General features: G+C 46.4%; 2 protein-coding genes across 2 annotated transcripts in view; one reads left to right on the top strand and one right to left on the bottom strand.

The window, feature by feature from the left end:
• The first annotated feature begins 4,387 nt into the window (after window positions 1-4,387).
• TMEM215 (transmembrane protein 215) lies at window positions 4,388-6,632 on the top strand. Its single transcript, XM_081176996.1, has one exon. The coding sequence runs from the start codon at window positions 5,501-5,503 to the stop codon at window positions 6,263-6,265; it is 765 nt and encodes a 254-aa protein (XP_081033122.1). The 5' UTR covers window positions 4,388-5,500; the 3' UTR covers window positions 6,266-6,632.
• Window positions 6,633-18,524: 11,892 nt separating this feature from the next.
• The window catches only part of LOC308576546 (atrial natriuretic peptide receptor 1-like), a gene marked incomplete at its 5' end in the record, with an annotated part of 28,949 nt that continues 26,178 nt past the window's right edge, over window positions 18,525-21,295 (bottom strand). The window contains one exon of the mRNA XM_081175953.1: window positions 18,525-20,509. Within this exon, the coding sequence (XP_081032079.1) occupies window positions 20,375-20,509 (135 nt within the window). The 3' untranslated portion in view covers window positions 18,525-20,374. The remainder of the gene's footprint in view (window positions 20,510-21,295) is intronic.

Genomic DNA, 21,295 nt, shown 5'->3' with positions numbered 1-21,295 from the left:
GTGGAGGGTTCCATGAAGGCTCCAGGTCCATGGACTTCTATCTCAGCTTCTGTCGGACATCAAAAGACCAATCAGTGTGGCATTTTGTATTGTTTTATGTTTTTAAAGGGAATTCCAAGTGCTTAAAACACACACTCTCTCTTTCAGCTATCAAGGGCTACCAGATGAAATTTAAAAAGAGAGGGGGAAAGGAACAAGTGGAAATTATTATTATTATTATTATTATTATTATTATTATTATTATTATTATTATTATTACCCAGAGAGTCCTGTGGATACAGGATTTCCACTACATTTTATGGAGTTAGGGCACTTTCAAACTACCTGTTTATAGAGGCTACTTAATATACATTCACTCTGATTTGTTGGCCAGGTGACTTAGACCAGGGGTCAGCAAACTGTCCCTCAGACCTTGTGGGAGGCCAGACTATATTTTGAAAAAAATAATGAACAAATTCCTACGCCCCACAAATAACCCAGGGATGCATTTTGAATAAAAGGACACATTCTACTCATGTAAAAACACGCTGATTCCTGGACTATCCGCAGGCCGGATTGAGAAGGCGATTGGGCCAGATCTGGCCCCCGAGCCTTAGTTTGCCTACCCATGACTTAGACAAACCAGTGTCAGAAACTCGGATGTGTAAGCTAGGCACCAAATGGCTGCTTAACCCAGGGTTCCAGTCGCCAAAACGGAACGTCTTGCTGCCACTTTGGGGCCAGACAGCTGGAAACTCTTATTTTTCAATACGACTTTTTGGTTCCTGAATTTCATTCAGATGGTGCAGATGAAATATAACCGGAAGCATTCTACAGGATGTGTTGCTAGTGTGCGGAAACAGTCAGGATCCAAGGATCCCCAGGCATGCGACTCCAGATGGTAGAGTCATCAGGTGCTATCGTGGTGCCTGGGCATCTCCACGATATGATACAACAATCTTTATTGTCATTGTCCCATACAGAACAACAGAATTGAGAGAAAAAAAATCTACATAAGACATTCAAAACAAACAAGCCTGCTATCCCAGCTATACCAACCTGGTTAGCTCCCTAAAAACTCTGATACCCCATTTTAAAATACAATATACTACCATAGAGACTCCTTACGCTGCGTTTAAAACCAAAATCACATTTGGATAGAAACTGTTTCTCAGGCCTAGTCTTTATAGCCCTGTACCTTCTTCCAGAAGGCAGAAGCTGACAGAGATCATTTCCAGGGTGTGCACTATCCTGCACTATCTCTGCAGCTTTCTTACAGCACCTGGAAGCATAGATTTGATCCAAGGTGGGAAGAATGCACCCAATTATTCTCTCCACAGTCTTTACAACCTTGGACAGCATTTCTTTCCCCTGACCGTGCAGCACTTGGTTGCAAGTGGCCAATAGCCTGGCACCTGGCACATTTTGAACTCTGTAGACAACACTGCGCGTCACCCCACACTTGCCAGTCCATTTCCCCCATCACCGGTTATTCCAAACAAGTCTGGTCTTTGGGGGAAGCATGTTTGTTGCACAACACCTCCAGCTGCAAGAACGCAGTCTGAATTTGTTGCTAGGTAGCTTAATCCCACTGGAAAAGCATGGCATCCTGAAAGCGCCCATCTTCTGAAATAAGCAACATCTGTGGGACGTAATCCACTGGGAGCAGTCAAATACAACATTCCTTGTTTTCCTAGAGTGGACATGTGAGGGAATGTTTGGTCCAGCCAGTCGTAAACTTCCTGTTTCCTCCTGGCTGGGACCTAACTTCCTTTGCATGTGACTAGAGGTGGGCATGACCTTACCTGTCCAGGTAACGGAAACGGACAAGGCACGCAGCATCCTCTCTCTTCCATCTTTCTTTCGTTGTGTGAGCTGGAGAGACTGCTAGCTTGCAGTCACTGGGATTATACCCCTGTATGGGGTAGATCCACATGTACTGCATATATCTGTAACTAAGTCTGCCTTCAGGGATCCATCTGTGAACTGATGTGAGTAAACGTCTTTTATATACTTTAAAACAAGATTGTGGCGTGTTTATTTTTTTTAAGAGGGATATAAGGGAACTTACCCGGAACATACAATTCAATACTGAATTGTATGATAGAGAGAGGCTTACACGAGCCTGCAACCAGCTATCCACTGTGCATGTTTAAAAAGGCAATGGAAAACTCTGCTAAGTAAAGGAACTTGCTAACACAAGTTAGGAAGGATATTAATAAACAATATATCATCTCCTGCCTCCCTGAACATTCCCACAACATCCACCTCAAACAAATCACCCACCAGTTCAGCTTCCTACTTCTAGGTATCTCAGGGCTTTGCCTTGGGAGAAGCGTTTCTGAAAAAAGAGTTTAAGCCAGCAAATCTCAGGCAGAGAGCGTGGGGGCGGGGAAAGAAAGCAGGCACATATGCTTTCCCATATGTCCACTGCAGCGAAACGATCCTTTTACTTCCTTGCTCCACTTTGCTTGCATTTAGGGCCTGCTACCAAGCCTCAGCTCTCTCTCTCTCTCTCTCTCTCTCTCTCTCTCTCTCTCCAGGACTGTTGCAATTTGCATGACCGATCAGGGCAAATCCTCCAGAGAGCAGCTCTTCCCTAAGGGCCAGTTTCATGCTGTGTTATTATGCCGGACATAAGGGAAGCAGAAGAGCAAGTAAGAAGCGCTCAGGCCAGAACTGCGCGTTACATTGGTACGGTGGGGTTCTGCTGAGGAAGCAAAGCAAACTACATGCATGCCGGGCTTTCCAGACGGAAGCCGGCTGAGGGAGGCAGCTTGCAGGGACGGATGTCTGACAATGCTAGCAAAAAGTCTTCTTCGGGGAGGGAGGGTAGTTCTGATGCAAATTGGCCAGGGACGTTTGACTCAATTTCCCACACCATTTGTCTTCTTGGCAGCGACCTAGTTAAACAGATTAGCATTTTGAGCAGCCCAAAGAGTGCTACTGGCAACTGGGGGTATGCAGAAAGGCGATGGGCATGTGGAAAGAGGCAGCAGACCACATAATGCATGTTTCCATGTTTCCCATGTGCCTGTCTGTTCCCAAACTCTCCTGTGCAATGGAGAGGCCATCACAGATGCTACATACAGACTGTTCCAATCTCTTCACAGGGCCTCAGATACGATGCTTTGCCGAAGATGTTGGTTCATATGTTCAGAGGTCAGTCATCAAGTGCATAGGAGTCAGACGAGGGAAGTGAATGTCCGCAGAGAGCTTGAGCACAATCAAGTTATGTATGGGAGGGGAGGGGCAGTTTGTTCACCTTTGGTCCCCACTCTGAACTCAGCTCTCACCTGTGGCTCCTAGAACCAGTCAGCATGGGACAGTGACCACACCCTGGGAAAGAAGCTTGGACTGGCCAGCGAAACTAGGTGAGGATAGCCGATGCATCTCAAACCCTTAGTGGGTTAGGGAATTCCCCTACTTGCAAAGACAGGGACCAAAAGAGGGTCCAACAGAAGTCAGTTTCTGCATGTGCTGTACAGGGAAGTGAGCGGCAGATGTGGGGTTCATCGACCTGGGAAGGTAGCCCATCTAGGAGAAGGGAAACTCTGTTCCTAAACCTCCACTGCCTGGCAACTTGTTACATCACAGGAGTACATCACAGGAGTACATCACAGGTGTAACCAGGATTTTTGTTGGGGGTGGCAGGATTTTTGTGCCCCCCCCCAAATGACGTGATAGATCAGTTAGTTATTTCTATTGTTTTACTTGATCTGGGGAGGGGCAGCTGCCCCCCATGGCTATGCCCATGACTCTTATATGAGAAAAGCTTCCGGAGTAAACCCTAAGGAAAAATCTTTACCTGCTGTTTTGCGGGACATCTTCAGGAGAAGAAAAAGCTGAGGAGTAAAATTCTGCAGGAGGGGCGCTATTGTTTTCTTTTGTTTTTGGTTTAACTATTTATCTTGTGCTTTTCTTCTGTATTTTTATCTTGGGAACTGCCCTGGTATCTGCAGAAGAAGGGTGGTCCTCCTCTGAGGGTCTTCTGCTGGTTCCCTCATTGCAAGAAGTGAAGCTGAAGGGAACCAGGCAGAGGGCCTTCTCAGTAGTGGCTCCCACCCTGTGGAACACCCTCGCATCAGATGTCAAGGAGATAAAGAACTACACAAGTTTTAGAAGACATCTGAAGGCAGCCCTGTATCAGGAGCTTTTAAATGTTTGGTGTTTTATTATGTTTTTACACATGCTGTAAGCTGTCCAGAGTGGCTGGGGAAACCCATTCAGTTAGTTGGGGTATTATTATTAATCCCTACACGAATCCGGAGTGGTGTCCCTAAGGTGGTTTATGGTATCCTGTAGGTATCCAGAAACTCCTACAGTAAAGCTGGTGCCAAATGTTGTTCCTATTTCCTTTGCCACATCTGCTAGGCCAGGAGGGAGGGTGGGGGTCTTCATTGCAGCGCGTTTCTTCATCTTCCGCATGGGGCGTACAGACGCGGAGCAAAAGGAGCGCAAGGGCGGAGACGAGGGGCAAGAGTTTGGGGAGAAGCGCGCGCGGCTGCGGGAAGGTGCACTTGCAGCGCGCTCCTCGCTGGAAAGGCATCGTTGCCCGCCTCCCGGTCTTTAGCACAAACTGGAACATCCCCCCACCAGCAGGCGGGCTGGCTGCTTGACCTCTGCAAAAGGACAAAAGCCTTTGGCCGGGAGGGTCCGCTCTGCAAAATCTGAAGCGTTGCAAACGAGTCGTCTTGTTGATTTCTGCTGCCTCTTGCGCCGGCTCCTTGGCTGGGGCAGCCCGATCCTCTCCATAGTTCTTCATAAGGCGACTCTCCCTGTGATTTGGAGAAGACTTTTTTTCTGGAACCTTTGCTCCTTGAACTTGGAAGCTAGCCCTTAGTAGCTTCAGTGGGGACGACCGTCTCGGATCGCCCAAGGCGCGCGGGGTTCTCTCCTACTGGAGACCTTTAAGTCTGCCCTCCCCGCACACTTTGTGCCACACAACACTACGCAACCAACTCCCTCTCTCGCCCCATGCTTCCGTTGCTGTCCCCTCCCCCCTCAACAATATACCATTTGCAATGGCTCCTAATGCATCTCCCAGCAGCTTTGTTGATCTCTGGCCCGGGATCCAAAGCGGAGAAGCAGCAGAGAGGCCCGCGGGACTTCACGTGTAAGACTGCAAGCGCGGTAAGAGGCAGCTGCTTTTTGCAAGCCTGTCTTGCCTGCCTTCAGCGGCGGCGGCAGCGGCGCTCCTAGCAGCGGCAGAGGCAGCAGTCGGAGGACGGGGAAGCCGGCTTTACAGGAGCTGCGCGCAGAGCAATGCTGTTGGGGCGCAGAGACGGCGCGCTCCCCTGAGCCTCGCCGCGCGCGTTGCGAAGGGAAGGGCGATGCACTGAGACGCCCCTTGCAAGCGGTGCGTCGGCTGGGGGGAGTTTTGCTGCCGCTTTCCTGCCTCTTCTCTCCCCCCCTCCACCCCACAGCAAAGGATTCTTTTGGCAAACGGAGCTCCCTTCTCTCTCCCCCACCCTCAAGCCCAGGGAGCTCCTCCGATGACCCCGGGGACTTCGTGAAAGCCATGCGCCCCGACGACATCAACCCTCGCACCGGCCTGGTGGTGGCTTTGGTCAGCGTCGTCCTGGTGTTCGGCTTCATGTTCACGGTGTCCGGGATCAAGGGGGAGACTTTGGGGGACATCCCTCTGCTGGCCATTGGGCCGGCCATCTGCTTGCCGGGCATCGCCGCCATCGCCCTGGCGAGGAAAACCGACGGCTGCACCAAGTGGCCCGATAAGAGGGGGCGCCCGCCTTGCGGCGGCTGCTGCTGCTGCCGCAAGAAGCCCCGAGACAAAGACGTGCTGGAGCTGCTGAGGACCCCGTCGGACCTGGAGTCCGGGAAGGGCAGCTGCGACGAGCTGGCCAAGAAAGCCTATGGAGCCAAGGACAGGAAGGGGAGCTCCCGAGGAGGAGAGGACGGCTTCTCTACTTGCACGACCATCACCACCTCCGCCGCCGTCGGGGAGGGCAGGGTCTCTCTGCACAAAGCGGAGCAGGAGGAAAAGCTGAGATACTTGGAAAACTGCTGCCCGGAGATGCCTGGGAATGTCTTGGGGGCCGGAGCCACCCTTTTCAGTGCCTTAGAGGAGGAGGAGAAGCAGCAGCAAGAAGGATCTCCCGTCTTCGAAGGGGCCCCCGCGCTCCCGGGCGCAGAGGACACCGTTTCCGTGGCCCCTCTGAACAGCATCATCGTCTGTTCCTACAAGGACAGCAGCCCTTACGACAGGTACTGTTGCTATATAAACCCCAGCGAGGAAATCAGCTCGGATCACGAGACGATAGTTTGAAAAGACTTGGTGGACGGGTCCTCTTTCTCCCCTCCCTCTTTTTTATTTTTTAAAAAAAGACTTTGGCGAATGGGCGGTGTTGTTTCGAGCAAGTAATGAAGGAACCCTCCCAGCAGCCGGCTCTTTTAAAACAAAAATAATAACTGGTAACAATAGTAATAATAGTAATAATAATTAATAATAATAATATTGGCTGGATTTGCACTGCATGGGACAATTCTCATAGCTATTAACTAACTTTTTTCTAAACCCCAACAGCCTGGTATGTGACTGATACTCAAACCTTTTGTGCCTGGGAAATCAAACTTTATTTAGTTATTATTTTCGGTTTCTTGTTAAAAGTAATAATAAGCATGTTTCAGGAGAATCAGTCTTTTCTATCATGATTTGTCAGCTGGGGGGGGGGGTGTGCGTTGCCAAACCTTGCAGGGATGGGGGGGGCTGGTGGAGTGGGTGGGGATACTCTTGCTGCTCAAAAGTAAAGCAGAAATCAAATGTCAGGAGTGCTTCTTGGAAGGGCAAGATATTCAGAGTTCTGCCTCTTCCACTGACTTCTGAGAGCACTGATAAAGAGGCCGGGTGCAGTTCGATGTTTTCTTCCGTCTGGTAAAATGGGGCAGAGGGTGGGGAGAGTCAGGCTGGCCCTAAGTTTTCAGTTTGGGGTGCAGTAAGTTGCCTATTTAATGTGCTCTTGTATTCTCACTGCCTGGTGAGGAAAGAGGCGCTTGAGGGATTTTCCGCGTCGTGTGCCAAAATCAAGTGACCATCCTTCGGAATGTTGGGCACGCACTTCCTTACACCAAGTCAGGCCATTGGTCTGTCTAGCTCAGTGCTGTTGACCCTGATTGGCTGCAGCTGCCCAGGGTTTCAGACTGGGGTGTCTCCTCAACCGGCCTGGAGATACCGTGGCATGCAGCCACTGATCTACTGCCCTTCTACAATGTACTACACACATTGACTTGTAGGGGGCGCCACTTGCTGCTCTGCCTCAGGCGGCAAAACACCTTGGCCCGGCCCTGTCATTTTTACCATCGTATGGATCAGGCAGGGAACTTCAGACAGCCCAGCAGGGGCATTGTGTCAAATAAATTTGACCCATGACGATCTTGGAGACTGAGAACCATTTTTAACAGCCAAGACAGTTGGTGGGAGTAAGGAGTCTGTATACACATTACCGTTTTCTAGTGTACCTGTGGTCCAGAGCTATCCTGTTTGTTTGTTTGTTTGAGAAATGTGGCTGTTTGTTGCATTTCCCTTTTCAAACCAACTTCAGTCCGTCAGGAAAATCTAAGCCACGTGCACAATTAAGCTGAGACGTAGAAGACAGCGCATGCGCAGATGGCAACTTCGTGAATAGGAGTTTGGGGAGGGGGGTTGCAAGGGTGGGGAACCCAACAGGTAAAGACATCCCCGTCCCTTCTCAGGTGTGTACAACAACATGCAAAGGCGACTTGAAACACAGCAAGGCGGGGTAGGAAATGACCTCACTGCGTTTTAAGTTGCTAATGTGTACTCAGCCTAAGAGAAATACAGTTAACTCCAGCAGCAGGGTTACTCGGGCTGAAATCCTATGCACACTTTCCTGGGTGTAAGTCCCATTGAACTCAGTGGGGCTTACATCTTGGGTTGTAATTTATAGAATTGCTCTGACAAGGTGGAAACATGATTCCCCCTTTTTACTTTTTGGTGTGTGTGTCTGCTTTTAATAACCCATCATGGGTTTGCAACTATTTCCCCCCTTTGTTGAATATTCAGTATAGTTTAAGTGTTATATCATTGTTCTGTTGCACTGATATCTGGGGGGGGGGGGAGCTGCGGGGGAGAGAGAATGCTATCCTTTTTTTTTCAATGCAAGATTTCTAGTGAAATTGATCTGAAGTGTAGTGTAAGTAGCTTACGACAGGACAGCACCGCTGGTATTGACAGCACACCTGATTTTGACTTTAAAAGGCATATAGGGACAGGTGGAAAAGCTTTTGAGAGTCTGGAAAAGGGTTTTGGAAATGCGAATGGATACTTCTTTTTGACAAGTTATTGTTCATGGAGGGGGAGGAATATAAACATATTTCAAAGGCCATATTAATATGCCGTCTTAATGGTGGCAATTTTAAAATCTGAATAAAACAAAACCCTGTGTTATGGTCCTCTGTTTTCAGCATTCACTGTGACTACTTTGAATGTATATACATACAGTGGTACCTCGGGTTACAAACACTTTGGGTTACGTGTTTTCAGGTTGCGGACCGCGGGAAACCCGGAAGTACCGGAAAGGGTTACTTCCGGGTTTCGCCGCTTGCGCATGCACAGAAGCGCCAAATCACGCTTTGTGCATGCACAGAAGTGCCAAATCGCGTCATGCACATGTGCAGACGCGGCGCTGCAGGTTACGAACACTGCGGGTTGTGGATGTGCCTCCATCATGGATTACGTCCGCAACCTGAGGTTCCACTGTATATATATAGCCAGATTCCTTCCCCATTGCCCTGTCCTGAAGACTAATTGATTGTAAAATTATTGCTGGTGGTTTTGTTTGTTTGTTTTCTCCCACAGCTCAATCCCATCTTCCCTTCCCTTTCTCAATGCATTTGACAAACTGGCTAGTGAGTCAAATGCTGTTAGAGTAGTATCCCTTCTTCCTCCCCTCATATGCTTCAGATATGCTGAATCCATCTTTTTTTCTTTTTAGGGCACGATATGTATTATTCAGTCAACATCGTATTCACTCACACCACATCTTTTTAAAACAGAATCCATTTTTAAACCCTTTTTCAGAGTGGAGAGAAAGAGGAGATTGGTTAGTGACGTCATTGGTCTTCTGCCAATCTGTGCTGTGCACGGTATGCTGAACTCAGAACTTCTCTCTCCCCGAAGCTCAGTCCGGAGGAGAAACAAAACATGGCGAGCGCCCCTCTGCAGGAAGCTTGCCATTAGAATCATGTATGTGTATACACATGCTAGAGGTGGTATGTGGAATTCACTGCCACAAGATTTGCTAGGATTAAATGAGTCAAGGGCTATCAATGTCTGTGATTGCTTTCAGGCCTTTTGGAGACACGGGGCAGTATATAAACAAATGCTAGCTGCTGAGGGAAAGGTCTCATGCCCATGCCTTTTTTGTGATATTCCAGAGATACCAGGCTGGTTAGAGCTGGAAACAGGACGCTGGGCTAGGTGGAACTTGGTCTAATCCATTCGTGGGTTCTCTTAAAGAAAATGTGACTGCACTTATGGAATGACCGGGCACTTGGCTCTAAGACCAGTTCTTATCCAAATCAATGGCTGAAGCTCTGCTCCAGTAGTAGTTTCCACAGCAGAAGAAGACATGTCTCCTTCAGAATTGTACCTCTTCAGTAGAATAATCTGGGGAATGGGGAAGGAGATAACTGAATAACCTGGATAAAAAAATATGACACGTTCTGTTCTAAAACCAGTGACATCATCCATCCTAAACAGCTCACTTGGTTACCGTGAGTTGCTGATAACACCAAGATTGCAGGTTTGATCTCCTTTTTGGGACAGCTGTACAGTGGCGTATCTTGGGGGGTTCAGGGGGGCGGCTGCACCGGGCGCAACATCTGGGGGGGGGCGCTCGCACTCGCAGCTCTCTGCCCCAACCTGGCTCATTCACTCTCTCTCACTGCAGTGCTGGCTGTGCAAATCCGATCCGAGCCGCTGGGTCGCTGCCCACTGTGGAGGGGGTGGGTGCCAGGCGTGCGGTGCGGAGAGAGAGCGAGGGACTATCTGGGGGAGGGACAGTGCAGCGGTCGCCCAGCGCAGCGCTGAGCGCGGGAGAGAACCACACCAGACCAGACCAGGCAGCAGCAAGAAGAAGCTGGCAGCGGCGGCAGGTTAGGGGTTAGGGGGCGCAAATTACTTGCCTTGCCCCGGGTTAGGGGGCGCAAATTACTTGCCTTTCTGACAACCCACGCTACGCCGCTGCAGCTGTATATTCCAGGGGGTTGGGCTAGATTATGCTCAGCATCCTTTCCAATTCTACAATTCAGTGATTCCATGACAACAGAGCAGTTTTAGGCCCCTTTGGTTTCAGTGGGTGTATTGAGCATGTTTCTCAATCCTTCCAGTTGAAGACTGTGAGGTTCAAAAGAGCTTAACTTTGCCTTGGCTGTGCACCCCTCCCTCCAGGTAACGTTAAGGAAATTGTCAGCTAGAGTATTCGCACAAGGTGGGCTGTGTGCATCGATTCAGTTATCATTTGTCGCCATAGCAATGGAAGCAGGAACTTTCTGATGACTCAGCATAAAACATGTCGCTTGGAGGACCTCTCAAAGCCTGCAGGGAATGAGTCAGCAAAACCTATGTACATTACGTCTCCGTATCATATGTGCAATACTGTACATGTACCAATATCTGATTTGGGATTTTATATGTGTTATATATTTAATCTATGCAGGATGCCTTTCAAGGGTTAATTGTGAGGAACAATATATTCAATAAATCCAGAGTAATTTGTACGTCCTGGGCTTTCCTTTGTAAGTTTGTCCATGCTTCGTTTCTGTGGCTGATTGCGCAGCTCTGAAAAGCCTCAGAGTTTTAAGAAAGAAAGAAAGAAAAATATCTGTACGAGCTCTTGTTTTCATCATACATAATTTACTCCAGACCGCTTGATCGCCCAACCCTCCATTGAAGGCTTGGGATAATTCTGCAGAAAACTGACTTCTGATTTTTCCACGGAGGGAGAGAGAGAGAGAGAGAGAGAGAGAGAGAGAGAGAGAGAGAGAGAGAGAGGGTTTGGCTGGGCGACTCTCACACATGTGATGCTATCTAGCAGATAGACAGAAGTCCTCAGGCTCCTTCAGGGCCTTCTCATTTTTGGAAACATTGTTACCGACAGTTATTTCAAAGGGAATTATCAAAGGGAGAGATGATGCTTTTCATTAGGGGTGTGAACTTTTCTTACTTGCTCACCATAAAATCATACAGCCATTTAGAGGGAAAAGCAGGGCAGAGTGGGACATTTACTCATCATTTGAAGGCTCGCAGCAGACAGCTGCATAGACCATACCAAGTTCACTAAGCAGCGTTTTACAGGTTACGATACGATACAATAATCTTCTGTCCCATACAGAACAACAAAATTGAAAATCTACATCAGACATTCAGAAACCAACAAGCCTGCTACCCCGGTTATCCCAGCCTGGTTAGCTCCCTAAAAACTCTGATACCCCATAGTTATACACAATATACTTCCACAGAGACTACCTTAAAAAGGTAAAGGGACCCCTGACCATTAGGTCCAGTCGTGGCTGACTCTGGGGTTGCGGCGCTCATCTCACTTTATTGGCCGAGGGAGCCGGTGTACAGCTTCCGGGTCATGTGGCCAACATGACTAAGCCGCTTCTGGCGGACCAGAGCAGCACACAGAAACGCCGTTTACCTTCCCGCCAGAGTGGTATCTATTTATCTACTTGCACTTCGATGTGCTTTCGAACTGCTAGGTTGGCAGGAGCAGGGACCAAGCAACGGGAGCTCACCCCGTCGCAGGGATTCAAACCACCGACCTTCTGATTGGCAAGTCCTAGGCTCTGTGGTTTAACCCACAGTGCCACCCGTGTCCCAGAGACTACCTTACACTGCATTTAAAACCAAAATCGCATTTGAATAGAAACTGTTTCTCAGGCGGCTAGTCCTAGTCTTTATAACCCTGTACCTTCTTCCAGAAGGCAAAGGCTGAAAGAGATCATTTCCGGGGTGCACACTATCCTGCACTATCTCTGCAGCTTCATCCATTCATCTGCAGGTTCATCCAAGGTTCATTTGGGGCCAACCTTTGCCCAGAGGAAGAGAGGTCGTCCATATCTGAGCTCCAGTGTTATAAACTCAGATAGATTAGCTAATCACCAAATGGCACCTTTAACCTCGGTTCTGGTCACCACTACTGAATGCCTAGGCACTTTTTTTAAAAAAGAGAATTATTATTATTAATTTCATTTCTACACCACTTTATATTTCAAAGAAAGCATCTCAAAGCAGTTGACATTGGATTAAAACATCAAATTATTTGATTAAAACATCAAATGAAACAATCCAGAATAAAACAAATTCAAGTTTTAAGGAAAATAGTTCAGATCCTTCTCTTAGGGACATTTGGCTTTCCCCATATTTATTTGCCTACTTAATTTATATAGCTGCCCCAGAGCAGAAGTACTCTAGGAGTAGCGGTTAAAAGTTTTGGACTAGGACCTGGGAGATGAAGGTTCAACTCCTCACTCACTGAGTGACCTTGGAGTGAGTCACCATATCTTAGCCTTTACAGTTGGCTGAAGGGAGAACAAAAAAAAGATTAGTGCAGGGGTAAAGAAGTTATGGTTAATGAATAAAATAAATAAATTACCGTATGTTTCGCTCCATAAGACACACTTTTTCCTCCTAAAAAGGGGGAATGTCTGTGCCTCTTATGGAGCGAATGTGTGGGTCCATCGTTGGTTCCCTTTCTGGCCCCGCCCCCTTGCCCAGGCCTCCATTGTTAAATGTTCTGCAGACGGAGGCTGTTTGTTTCCTCAGCGACATGTGACTGGTTGATTAGATTACAGTGGTACCTCAGGTTACATACGCTTCAGGTTACAGACTCCGCTAACCCAGAAATAGTACCCCGGGTTAAGAACTTTGCTTCAGGATGAGAACAGAAATCATGCTCTGGCGGCGCGGCGGCAGCAGGCGGCCCCATTAGCTAAAGTGGTGCTTCAGGTTAAGAACGGACCTCCGGAATGAATTAAGTACTTAACCCGAGGTACCACTGTATCTGTCTGGAAACTGTAGAAATGGCTCCCTTTCCTTTCCTAAAGAAGCTGCAGAAGTGTGAGTTGGACCCCATAAAAACAGGATTTTTTCCCTTTGCAAAGTAAGCTCCATAACTTTGAGCTGATCCTCAAAAAACCAGGGCTTTTCCCCTTTGCAAAAGAAGCTGCACAACTTTGAGCTGATCCTCAAAAAAATGGGGCTTTCCCCCTTTCCTCCTCTAAAAACTAGGTGCGTCTTATGGTCCGAAAAATACAGTAGTTTAATGGTTGCATGGCGGTGTTTTCTCCTCCGTTAACACCAAGTGGCAAGTTAGGCATCCCTCCTGAAATCACTGTAACTGCAAGTCCTGGCCAAATTATTCCCTGGTTGAAAGCTAGATCTGCCAGTTAACAAAACTGTACTGTTCATCTCCTCTCCTCTTGGTTCCTACCTGTCTTTAGATAGGAAGCTTTTGGACACACAGACTGGATCTGTTTTCTCTGCTCCTTCTTAAACTCCAAGGTAGCCCCAAGGCTTCAGGTGCAGCCTCAAGTGGTTTAGGATGTCTCAGAACACCAGATCCTTCAAGTTTCCCTGTTTTCCAGGGACAGCCCTGGATTTACAGAAGCCGTCCTGGTTTCTGATTTGATCCCAGAACATCCCGCTTTTCCTTAGATGTCCCTATTTTCATCAGAGAAACGTTGGAGCGAATGGAATTATGCAACCCATAAGCCAAGGACATAAGTAATTATACAACCTTTAGAAGACATCTTAAGGAAGCCCTGTTATAGGGAAGTTTTTTTAAAAAATGTTTAATGTTTTATTATTAAACTGAGGTCCAGCTCCGAGGGTCTTCTGGCGGTTCCCTCCCTGCGAGAAGTGAAGCTACAGGGAATCAGGCAGAGGGCCTTCTCGGTGGTGGTGCCCGCCCTGTGGAACGCCCTCCCTTCAGATCTTAAGGAGATGAGTAATGATATAACTTTTAGGAAACATCTGAAGGCAACCCTGTACAGTTGAACAGCTTAGTTCTCGAACGTTTTGGCTCCCAAACGCCACAAACCCAGAAGTGACTGTTCTGGTTTGTGAACTATATTTTGAAGCCAAATTTCTGATGGGACTTTGGTTTCTGAATGTTTTGGAAGTCAAACAGATGAGGTATTATTCAGATGGATGAGGTAGTAGTAGTAGTAGTAGTAGTAGTAGTAGTAGTAGTAGATGATGATGATAGAATAGGACATCCCTATTTTCATCAGAGGGCGTGGAACACATCTCCTTCACCTCAGAAGACCCCAAACCACCCCAAGCCTGTCCAATCCAGTGCTTTCCATTCCAGTTTTTTTCTTCTCACTCTCTTTTCTCTTGCTCCTTCCTTGAATAGAATGAAGGTACAGATGCCCACATTTTAAAAAATGCATCTATACTGCAACACATATGAAGGGCACACACCTATAAAAAGTTCCACCATGGAAACTAGTTGAAGGGTGGTTATAAATCCCCCGAAATAACAAACAATTGCAAATTTAAAAATCATAATTTTGTGTTTTAAGATGCATGCAAGCAGAGGCCAAGTCCTTTCCAATTCACTGCTCACAAATATTTTGGACACATGTTGCACTTCCTCTGTCAACTCAGTGTATCAGATACGTGTATGTTTGGTTATCCAGTATTGGCGCCCAAGCATAGCCTACAAAGCAACCCTTTCACCGAGTTTATTAATGAGGTTTGTTAAATAATTTTTTTATTGTTTTTCACAATTTAATTCCACATTAACATCAGTAAAAAAAGAACATTTAATATTAATAAGGTTTGGGCTCTCCCTTTATTCTCTCTTTTTTCATTTCCCTGGTATGTGCTGGCAGAGTGGGCAGGAGGTTGGGACCATCAAAATCGAGTCCCCTATCCCTCACTGCTGGAAATCTAGGTAGGTGGCAATCAGCTTTAATTTATAAACTGGAAGCTGATCTGGTCGTGCAAAATTCTATGTATGGGAGTCAGCATTGCCTGTTACAATGAAGAAGAAAGCCATGACAGGCACATTATCTCTCTCTGTGTGTTGCCTGCTGCTTCATCTAGAACAGATCGTTGGAATGGGATGAGCGTTGTTCAAAGACTTCGGCTCTTTAATTGGGGAACCCGATGTTACTGAGGATGGCAGGAGCTACAGCCCAAGAACATCGGGTTCCCCAATTAAATACTCTTCATGTTGGCTGTGGTGTTCCTATGGGTCATTCTGTTCCTAAATGCTTCTGAGGGCAGCCAAGCTACCACTTCAAACAGCAGCAAGTGCATATACTGTTGTAAGCTTGGGGACTCATCTAGGTGTCACCTGAGGGGTCCTTCAAAGCCTTGGGACTACTGCAATGTGCTCTACGTGGTTCTACCTTTGAAGGTGACCCAGAAACTACAACTAATCCAGAATGTGGCAGCTAGACTGCTGACTGGGAGTGGCCGGCAAGACCATATAACACCGGTCCTGAAAGATCTACATTGGCTCTCAGTACGTTTCCGAGTACAGTTCAAAGTGTTGGTGGTTTAAAGCCCTCGGCCCTGTATACCTGAAGGAATGTCTCCACCCCCATCGTTCAGCCCGGACACTCAGGTCCAGCTCTGAGGGCCTTCTGGTGGTTCCCTCACTGCGAGGAGTGAGGTTAAAGGGAACCACACAGAGGGCCTTCTCGGTAGTGGCACCCACCCTGTGGAACGCCCTCCCATCAGATGCCAAGGAAATAAACAACTATCTGACTTTTAGAAGACATCTGAAGGCAGCTCTGTTTAGGGAAGTTTTTAATGTTTGATGTTTTATCGTGTTTTTAATATTCTGTTGGGAGCTATCCAGAGCGACTGGGGAGGCCCGGCCAGATGGGCAGGGTATAAATAATATATTATTATTATTATTATTGGTTGAAAAGTGGAGGTTTGGTCGAGAGAGCCTTAATGGACAAATCAGAACCGCCATTACTTCTATGGCCCTGGCAGAGTGGTCATCAAATCTTCTTTAAGGAGATGTCTCGGTGGACGGGCAATTATGAAAAGAAAGACCCTTTTGGGAATCAAAGCTCAGATTTCCTCCCTACTCCACAGGCTCAGGATCAGTATGAAGGAAGAATAGCTAGTCTCATCTTGAATTAGCTTGAGAAGAGATGTATGCTTTTGACTTGCTTGTTGGGCTGAACCCAAAGATACGGCTTTGTGGGTTGGGCCCTCAAATCCGAAAAGGAGACCAAGATCTGTTAAGAGTGACAATTCTGTGAGCAATTGTTAGGGGCTGTGCCACAGCTTGCTCCACTCACCAACACAGGGGCAGAGGAAGGGGGGTGCAGTGGGGGCGGGCTGCCCTGGGTGTCACCACAGAGGGGGGTGACAAAATACGATACGATAATATTTATTGTCATTGTCCCATACAAAACAACGAAATTGGAAAATCTACACCAGACATTCAAAAACCAATAAGCCTGCTATCCCAACTATCCCAGCCTGGTTAGTCCCCTAAGAACTCTGATACCCCATAATTGAATACAATATACTCACATAGAGACTACCTTACACTGCATTTAAAACCAAAATCACATTTGGATAGAAACTGTTTCACAGGCGGCTAGTCCTAGTCTTTATAACCCTGTACCTTCTTCCAGAAGGCAGAAGCTGAAAGAGATCATTTCCAGGGTGCGCACTATACTGCGCTGTCTCTGCAGCTTTCTTATGGCACCTGGAAGCGTAGATTTGATCCAAGGTGGGAAGAGTGCACCCAATTATTCTCTCCGCAGTCTTTACTACCCTGGACAGCATTGTTTTTCCGCTGATCGTGCAGCTCCCAAACCACACGCACAGACCATAAGTTAAGACACTCTCCACAGTACAATGGTAAAATGCCATCAACAGGTCCTTTGAGAGATTGTTTTTCCAGAGGATTCTCAGAAAATATAACCTCTGCTGTGCTCTCTTCATCAGGTCGGCACTCACTGTGGGGCCTGCAGCCACATGTCTCTCCTGCGAGTGACGCGGTGGCTTGGGGAAGGAATTTTTGCCCCACCCCAAAACTTACAGAAATTACTGTGACAAACTATTTATTTATTACATTTATTTATTATTTGTATACCGCCCTTCATCTGAAGATCACAGGGCCATTTGCAACATAAAAATACAAAATACAAAATGAAAATGCAAAATACATAATAAAGCAAAAGAAATCAATAACCTCCCCTCCCACAGATTATTTAAAAGGCCATAGAGTGTTAATCAGTCAAACACTTCAGCTTAAAAGTGCTGCCAATGTCAGATTCTTATTCTTATTTATATTTATTAGTCACCTCACAAAATAATTTCTCTAGCTCAATACACATCAAATATAAAACAAAGTTAAAATGCAAAAGAAAATAATACTGTCAATTACACATGAAATATAAAACCAGCAGAAAAAAATAAAACAAATACTAGCTATAGCAACAAAACATTTAATACAGAAAAACAGAGATTGCAAAGAAACAACTTATGTAACATGCTCTGGGCTGCATGGGGACTGCAGCTAACAGGCGATGGTGTTGTTGTTAACCCTTTCCCTGTGTCTTTTCCTCACTGAAAACCCCCCTCCAAAGTTGCTATTTGTCCCCAAAGGGAAGCTGCAATGTATTCCCCATGGCAGCTTTTCTTTCTGGGCAAATAATAGCTTTGAGATGGTTTTGGATAGAAGGGCCTGGACAGCCACATGCAGCCCCTGAGTCTGAGTTCTCCCACCCACCGCATGGCTTGAATGAGGCTTGAAGAATTCATAGATTTTTTTTGTATATAAGGAAAAGATTTGTGATGTGGCTGTTGGTCACCAAAGAGGACATTGTGCTATGCATACAGAGGCAGAATACCTCTGAGTATTGAATGAGGAGAGGACCATGTTGGGAAATAGATTGAGGATTAAATCTGTAGATTTAGATCTAAACTTCCTATCCCACATATGTGGAAGAAATACAAAACAATATGACTGTGAAGCCTTTTTAGCAGATTAAAATACTTTTTAGTTTGGCAGCTTATTAAAGTTTAGTAATAAGGCAGCTATATCTTTTTATCCCCTTCTGTTTGTGGTCTGCTGACCAACTCCTTTTCACCCTTGTTGAAGAGAATGAGCCACGCGTTTTTAGTAAGATCAATGGGGAAAGGGTTTACTTACATTTCAGTGCAAGCAGCAAATAGAGCAAAGTAGTGTGCAGAAAAATACTTCTAAGTTACAGCGAAATAAAAGTTGGGAGTCTTTGCTAACATGGCTGAAGGCAGGAGTTTTAGTCATGCACGTCTGGTCAGCTTGGAGACATCGTGAAAAGAGAGTCTTCTTACAGGAAGAAGGAAATATAAAGGATTGTCTCCTTTGTTAGAGAGTTCCTGCCCAGAGAAGGCAAAGGAAGTGACCACACACAGAGGGTCTTCTCTAGGATGTTCAAGAACTCTCTATGTACTAGCTCTGTGTTTGTCTAGCAAAACATGCTTTTGTAATTTGGCTGCAAACCCCACAGGCCAGCAGGAGAGAGTTGTCGGGCTCATGTCCCTTACTGGCTTACAACTATTACAACTATTACAAAAAAGAAGTCTCCAAGCAACTTATAAGAGCCAAAACACACAAAACGATACATTTCAATAATAAAACCGCTCCAATAACACACAGACATTTCGTGGGGCAGGTATTTGAAACAAAATGCTAGGCTTAAAGGTCAGGTCCAAAAGGACTCTTATCGCCTTGATGTGAGAGAAGGGGAGAGAAATTTACCAGGGCAGGAACTTGAATAAGATCCCAAGGCAGGATTGAATCCATGACAGTTCTGTAACATGAGAGATTATCCAACATTACAAGCACTTATGAACGGAAGCAAAACAAAACAAAAACTCAGCGACTATGTATGAACGAAAGAGTGCTTGTGGAAAGGAGCCCCGCTTTACTTCAGAGACACCACAGCCAGTGTGTCCTAAATTCCACGATGAGTCAGAGTGCTTGAGGTTCTCACTAAAAAGAAAGCAAAAAGCATTGTGTGCCAAAAAGGGACCCAGCATCACTGAGGTGCTTCTAACAGGCACAGCAAAACAAAGAATGCTGATGACAAATGAGACAAATGAGACAGCACAGGCTTCCTATTCCCCCCCCTTCCATCTATTTTCTCCGTATCCACCTGGCTTACCATGTTTACACATATCGCTGTAGCAGAGGGTGGACAATGAAAAGCTTATTTCAAACTTGCGAACCTTTCAATCCCCCCCCAGAAGGTTCTCGACTCAAGAGCACTGAAGATTATACCATATGTGATTCCTCTCTGAACCATTTCTTAAACAGTGTCAGTAAGAGACCTCAAGAATAGTGCCTTGCCGGTTTCTAAGCAAAATGCTGTTTTTCTGCATCATCTCCTATTTCTACTTTTTGGAAGGGGAATTTTCTCCTTCACTAGATCCCTATTTGCGTGCTCACATGTGATTACAATCACGTGGAATGGGTGGGTGAGGCTGGCTGACAGCCATGTGTCGTGTTATGTACTGAGTTGAATAGGATCCAAAATGCAGCAGTCTGATTGGTCCTAGAACAATAGGATCCAAAATGCAGCAGTCTGATTGGTCCTAGAACAATAGGATTCAGAATGCAGCAGTCTGATTGGTCCTAGAACAATGCAGCAGTATGATTGGTCTGCAGGAGCCACCCAATCCAGCTCCAGATGGAAGTGAATCCACAACCTTATTGGCCTACAGGAGAATTCCAGAATTAGCCAATAACGTGCAGCCCATTGTGTAAATAATGTATATAAAGCAGATACTTTGGGGAAACTTCCATTCCTCCTCACCACTATGAGCTGAATAAAGAGCATGAAATCCACTCTCGACTCTGAGTATATTTTATGTTGGAAGGGTGATATGAAAAGGGGGACCTGTTCCAGGCACACAGTGGTCAAACCATGGTTTTAAACCATTTCCTGCCCCAATTCACTACCATTTGTGCCATCCAAAGTGTGCATCCCCCTTATTAGGTGGTGCAGTGATCCTGATTGTGGTTCGTCAGAGGTCTGTGAATTTAGTAACAACAGCAAATAACAGTTAGCACAAAGTTTGCTTTGCAGACAAGATTCAAGCAGGGTTTCCGACCCTGGTTTGTTGGCCCTGAATAAACCATGGTTTGTGGGCAGGCGAAACAAGCCATAATTTCACCTAACGTCTGAAAACAGCCAGAGTCAGGGTTTGCAAGCCTACAACGGTGTCTATTTTCTTCATATCGCTAATGAGGACCTCCCTTTTGGAGAACAGAACTTAGATGCTTCTTGCTTACAGTTTCCTTTGGGGTGTATAAAGACTGTGACCACGGAGAAAGTACATGGTGGGATTTTTGTATGGCGGGGTTGAAAGCTGGTCATTTTATATAACACCTGGGATGATACTGCAAGTACTTTGGTTAAGAGTCTGAGAGGTTGTAGAAGGGCTTAGAGCTTTCTTTTGAGTTGCGCTAGACTTCTTTCCTTCCAGCCAATATGTTATCATGTCACCTTTCCCCTAGAAAAAAACATAATTGTACAATTCATCAATGGTGTCAGCAATACTTTACACCTGAGAGCAAATACCAGCACTAAAATAGAGGCAAGGCTAGCCCCGCCCCCATTGCTTTATTTCAATTGCACTAGAGTAGGGATCTCCAACAGGTCGATCGTGATCTACTGGTAGATCCTGGGAGGTTTTGGTAGATTACGGTTGATCGCTGGGCCCCTTTCCTTACCGCCCCCTTGCCCCGCCCTCCATTGTCGCACAATCTACAAAACGGAAGACGGAGTTTACTCAGTGAGGCTGTTTGTCTCCCCAGCAATTTGTTGGTGTGTCGCTGTTCCTCTTTCTCCCCCCAAACCCTTAAAAACGGGGCTTTCCTCCTCCTTAAAAAAGGCTCCACATCTTTGAGCTGAACCCCCCCCCCAAACAGGGCTTTCCTTCCCCAGAAAAGGTTAACAACTTTGACCTGTACTCCATTTTTAATGAGCAGGGCTGCAATTCAAGATCTGTTCTCAAAGTGGGCCAAAATGCCATCCTTTTCAATGGACACCATTGTGTTTTGCTCAGTTTGGAATGGAACCACCCCTCTCTCCCCCCTTTTTAAATTTTGTGCACTGGAACCAAGTGTTTCTGTTTTGAGGGTACTGTTTTGAGGTTTATATTTTGGATGAAATACATGCAGTGGTGTAGCATGGGGGGGGGCGCGAAGGCACAGGGCAGTTGGTCCGGGAGAAAAAAATCAGCACCCAGTGCTGCCCCAATACAGCTGTGTACTTCCTTCACTGGGTTCCATTGAAA

This window comes from Podarcis bocagei (genome assembly GCF_964188305.1).
Source record: "Podarcis bocagei genome assembly, chromosome: 17".
Taxonomy (NCBI): Eukaryota; Metazoa; Chordata; class Lepidosauria; order Squamata; family Lacertidae; genus Podarcis; species Podarcis bocagei.
Note: the sequence above shows the minus strand (reverse complement) of the source record. Positions and strands in the feature narration are given on the sequence as shown.

What these genes read in the sequence shown, in the direction of transcription:
- TMEM215 (XM_081176996.1), top strand. Translation starts at nt 5,501, where the DNA reads ATGCGCCCCGACGACATCAACCCTCGCACCGGCCTGGTGGTGGCTTTG.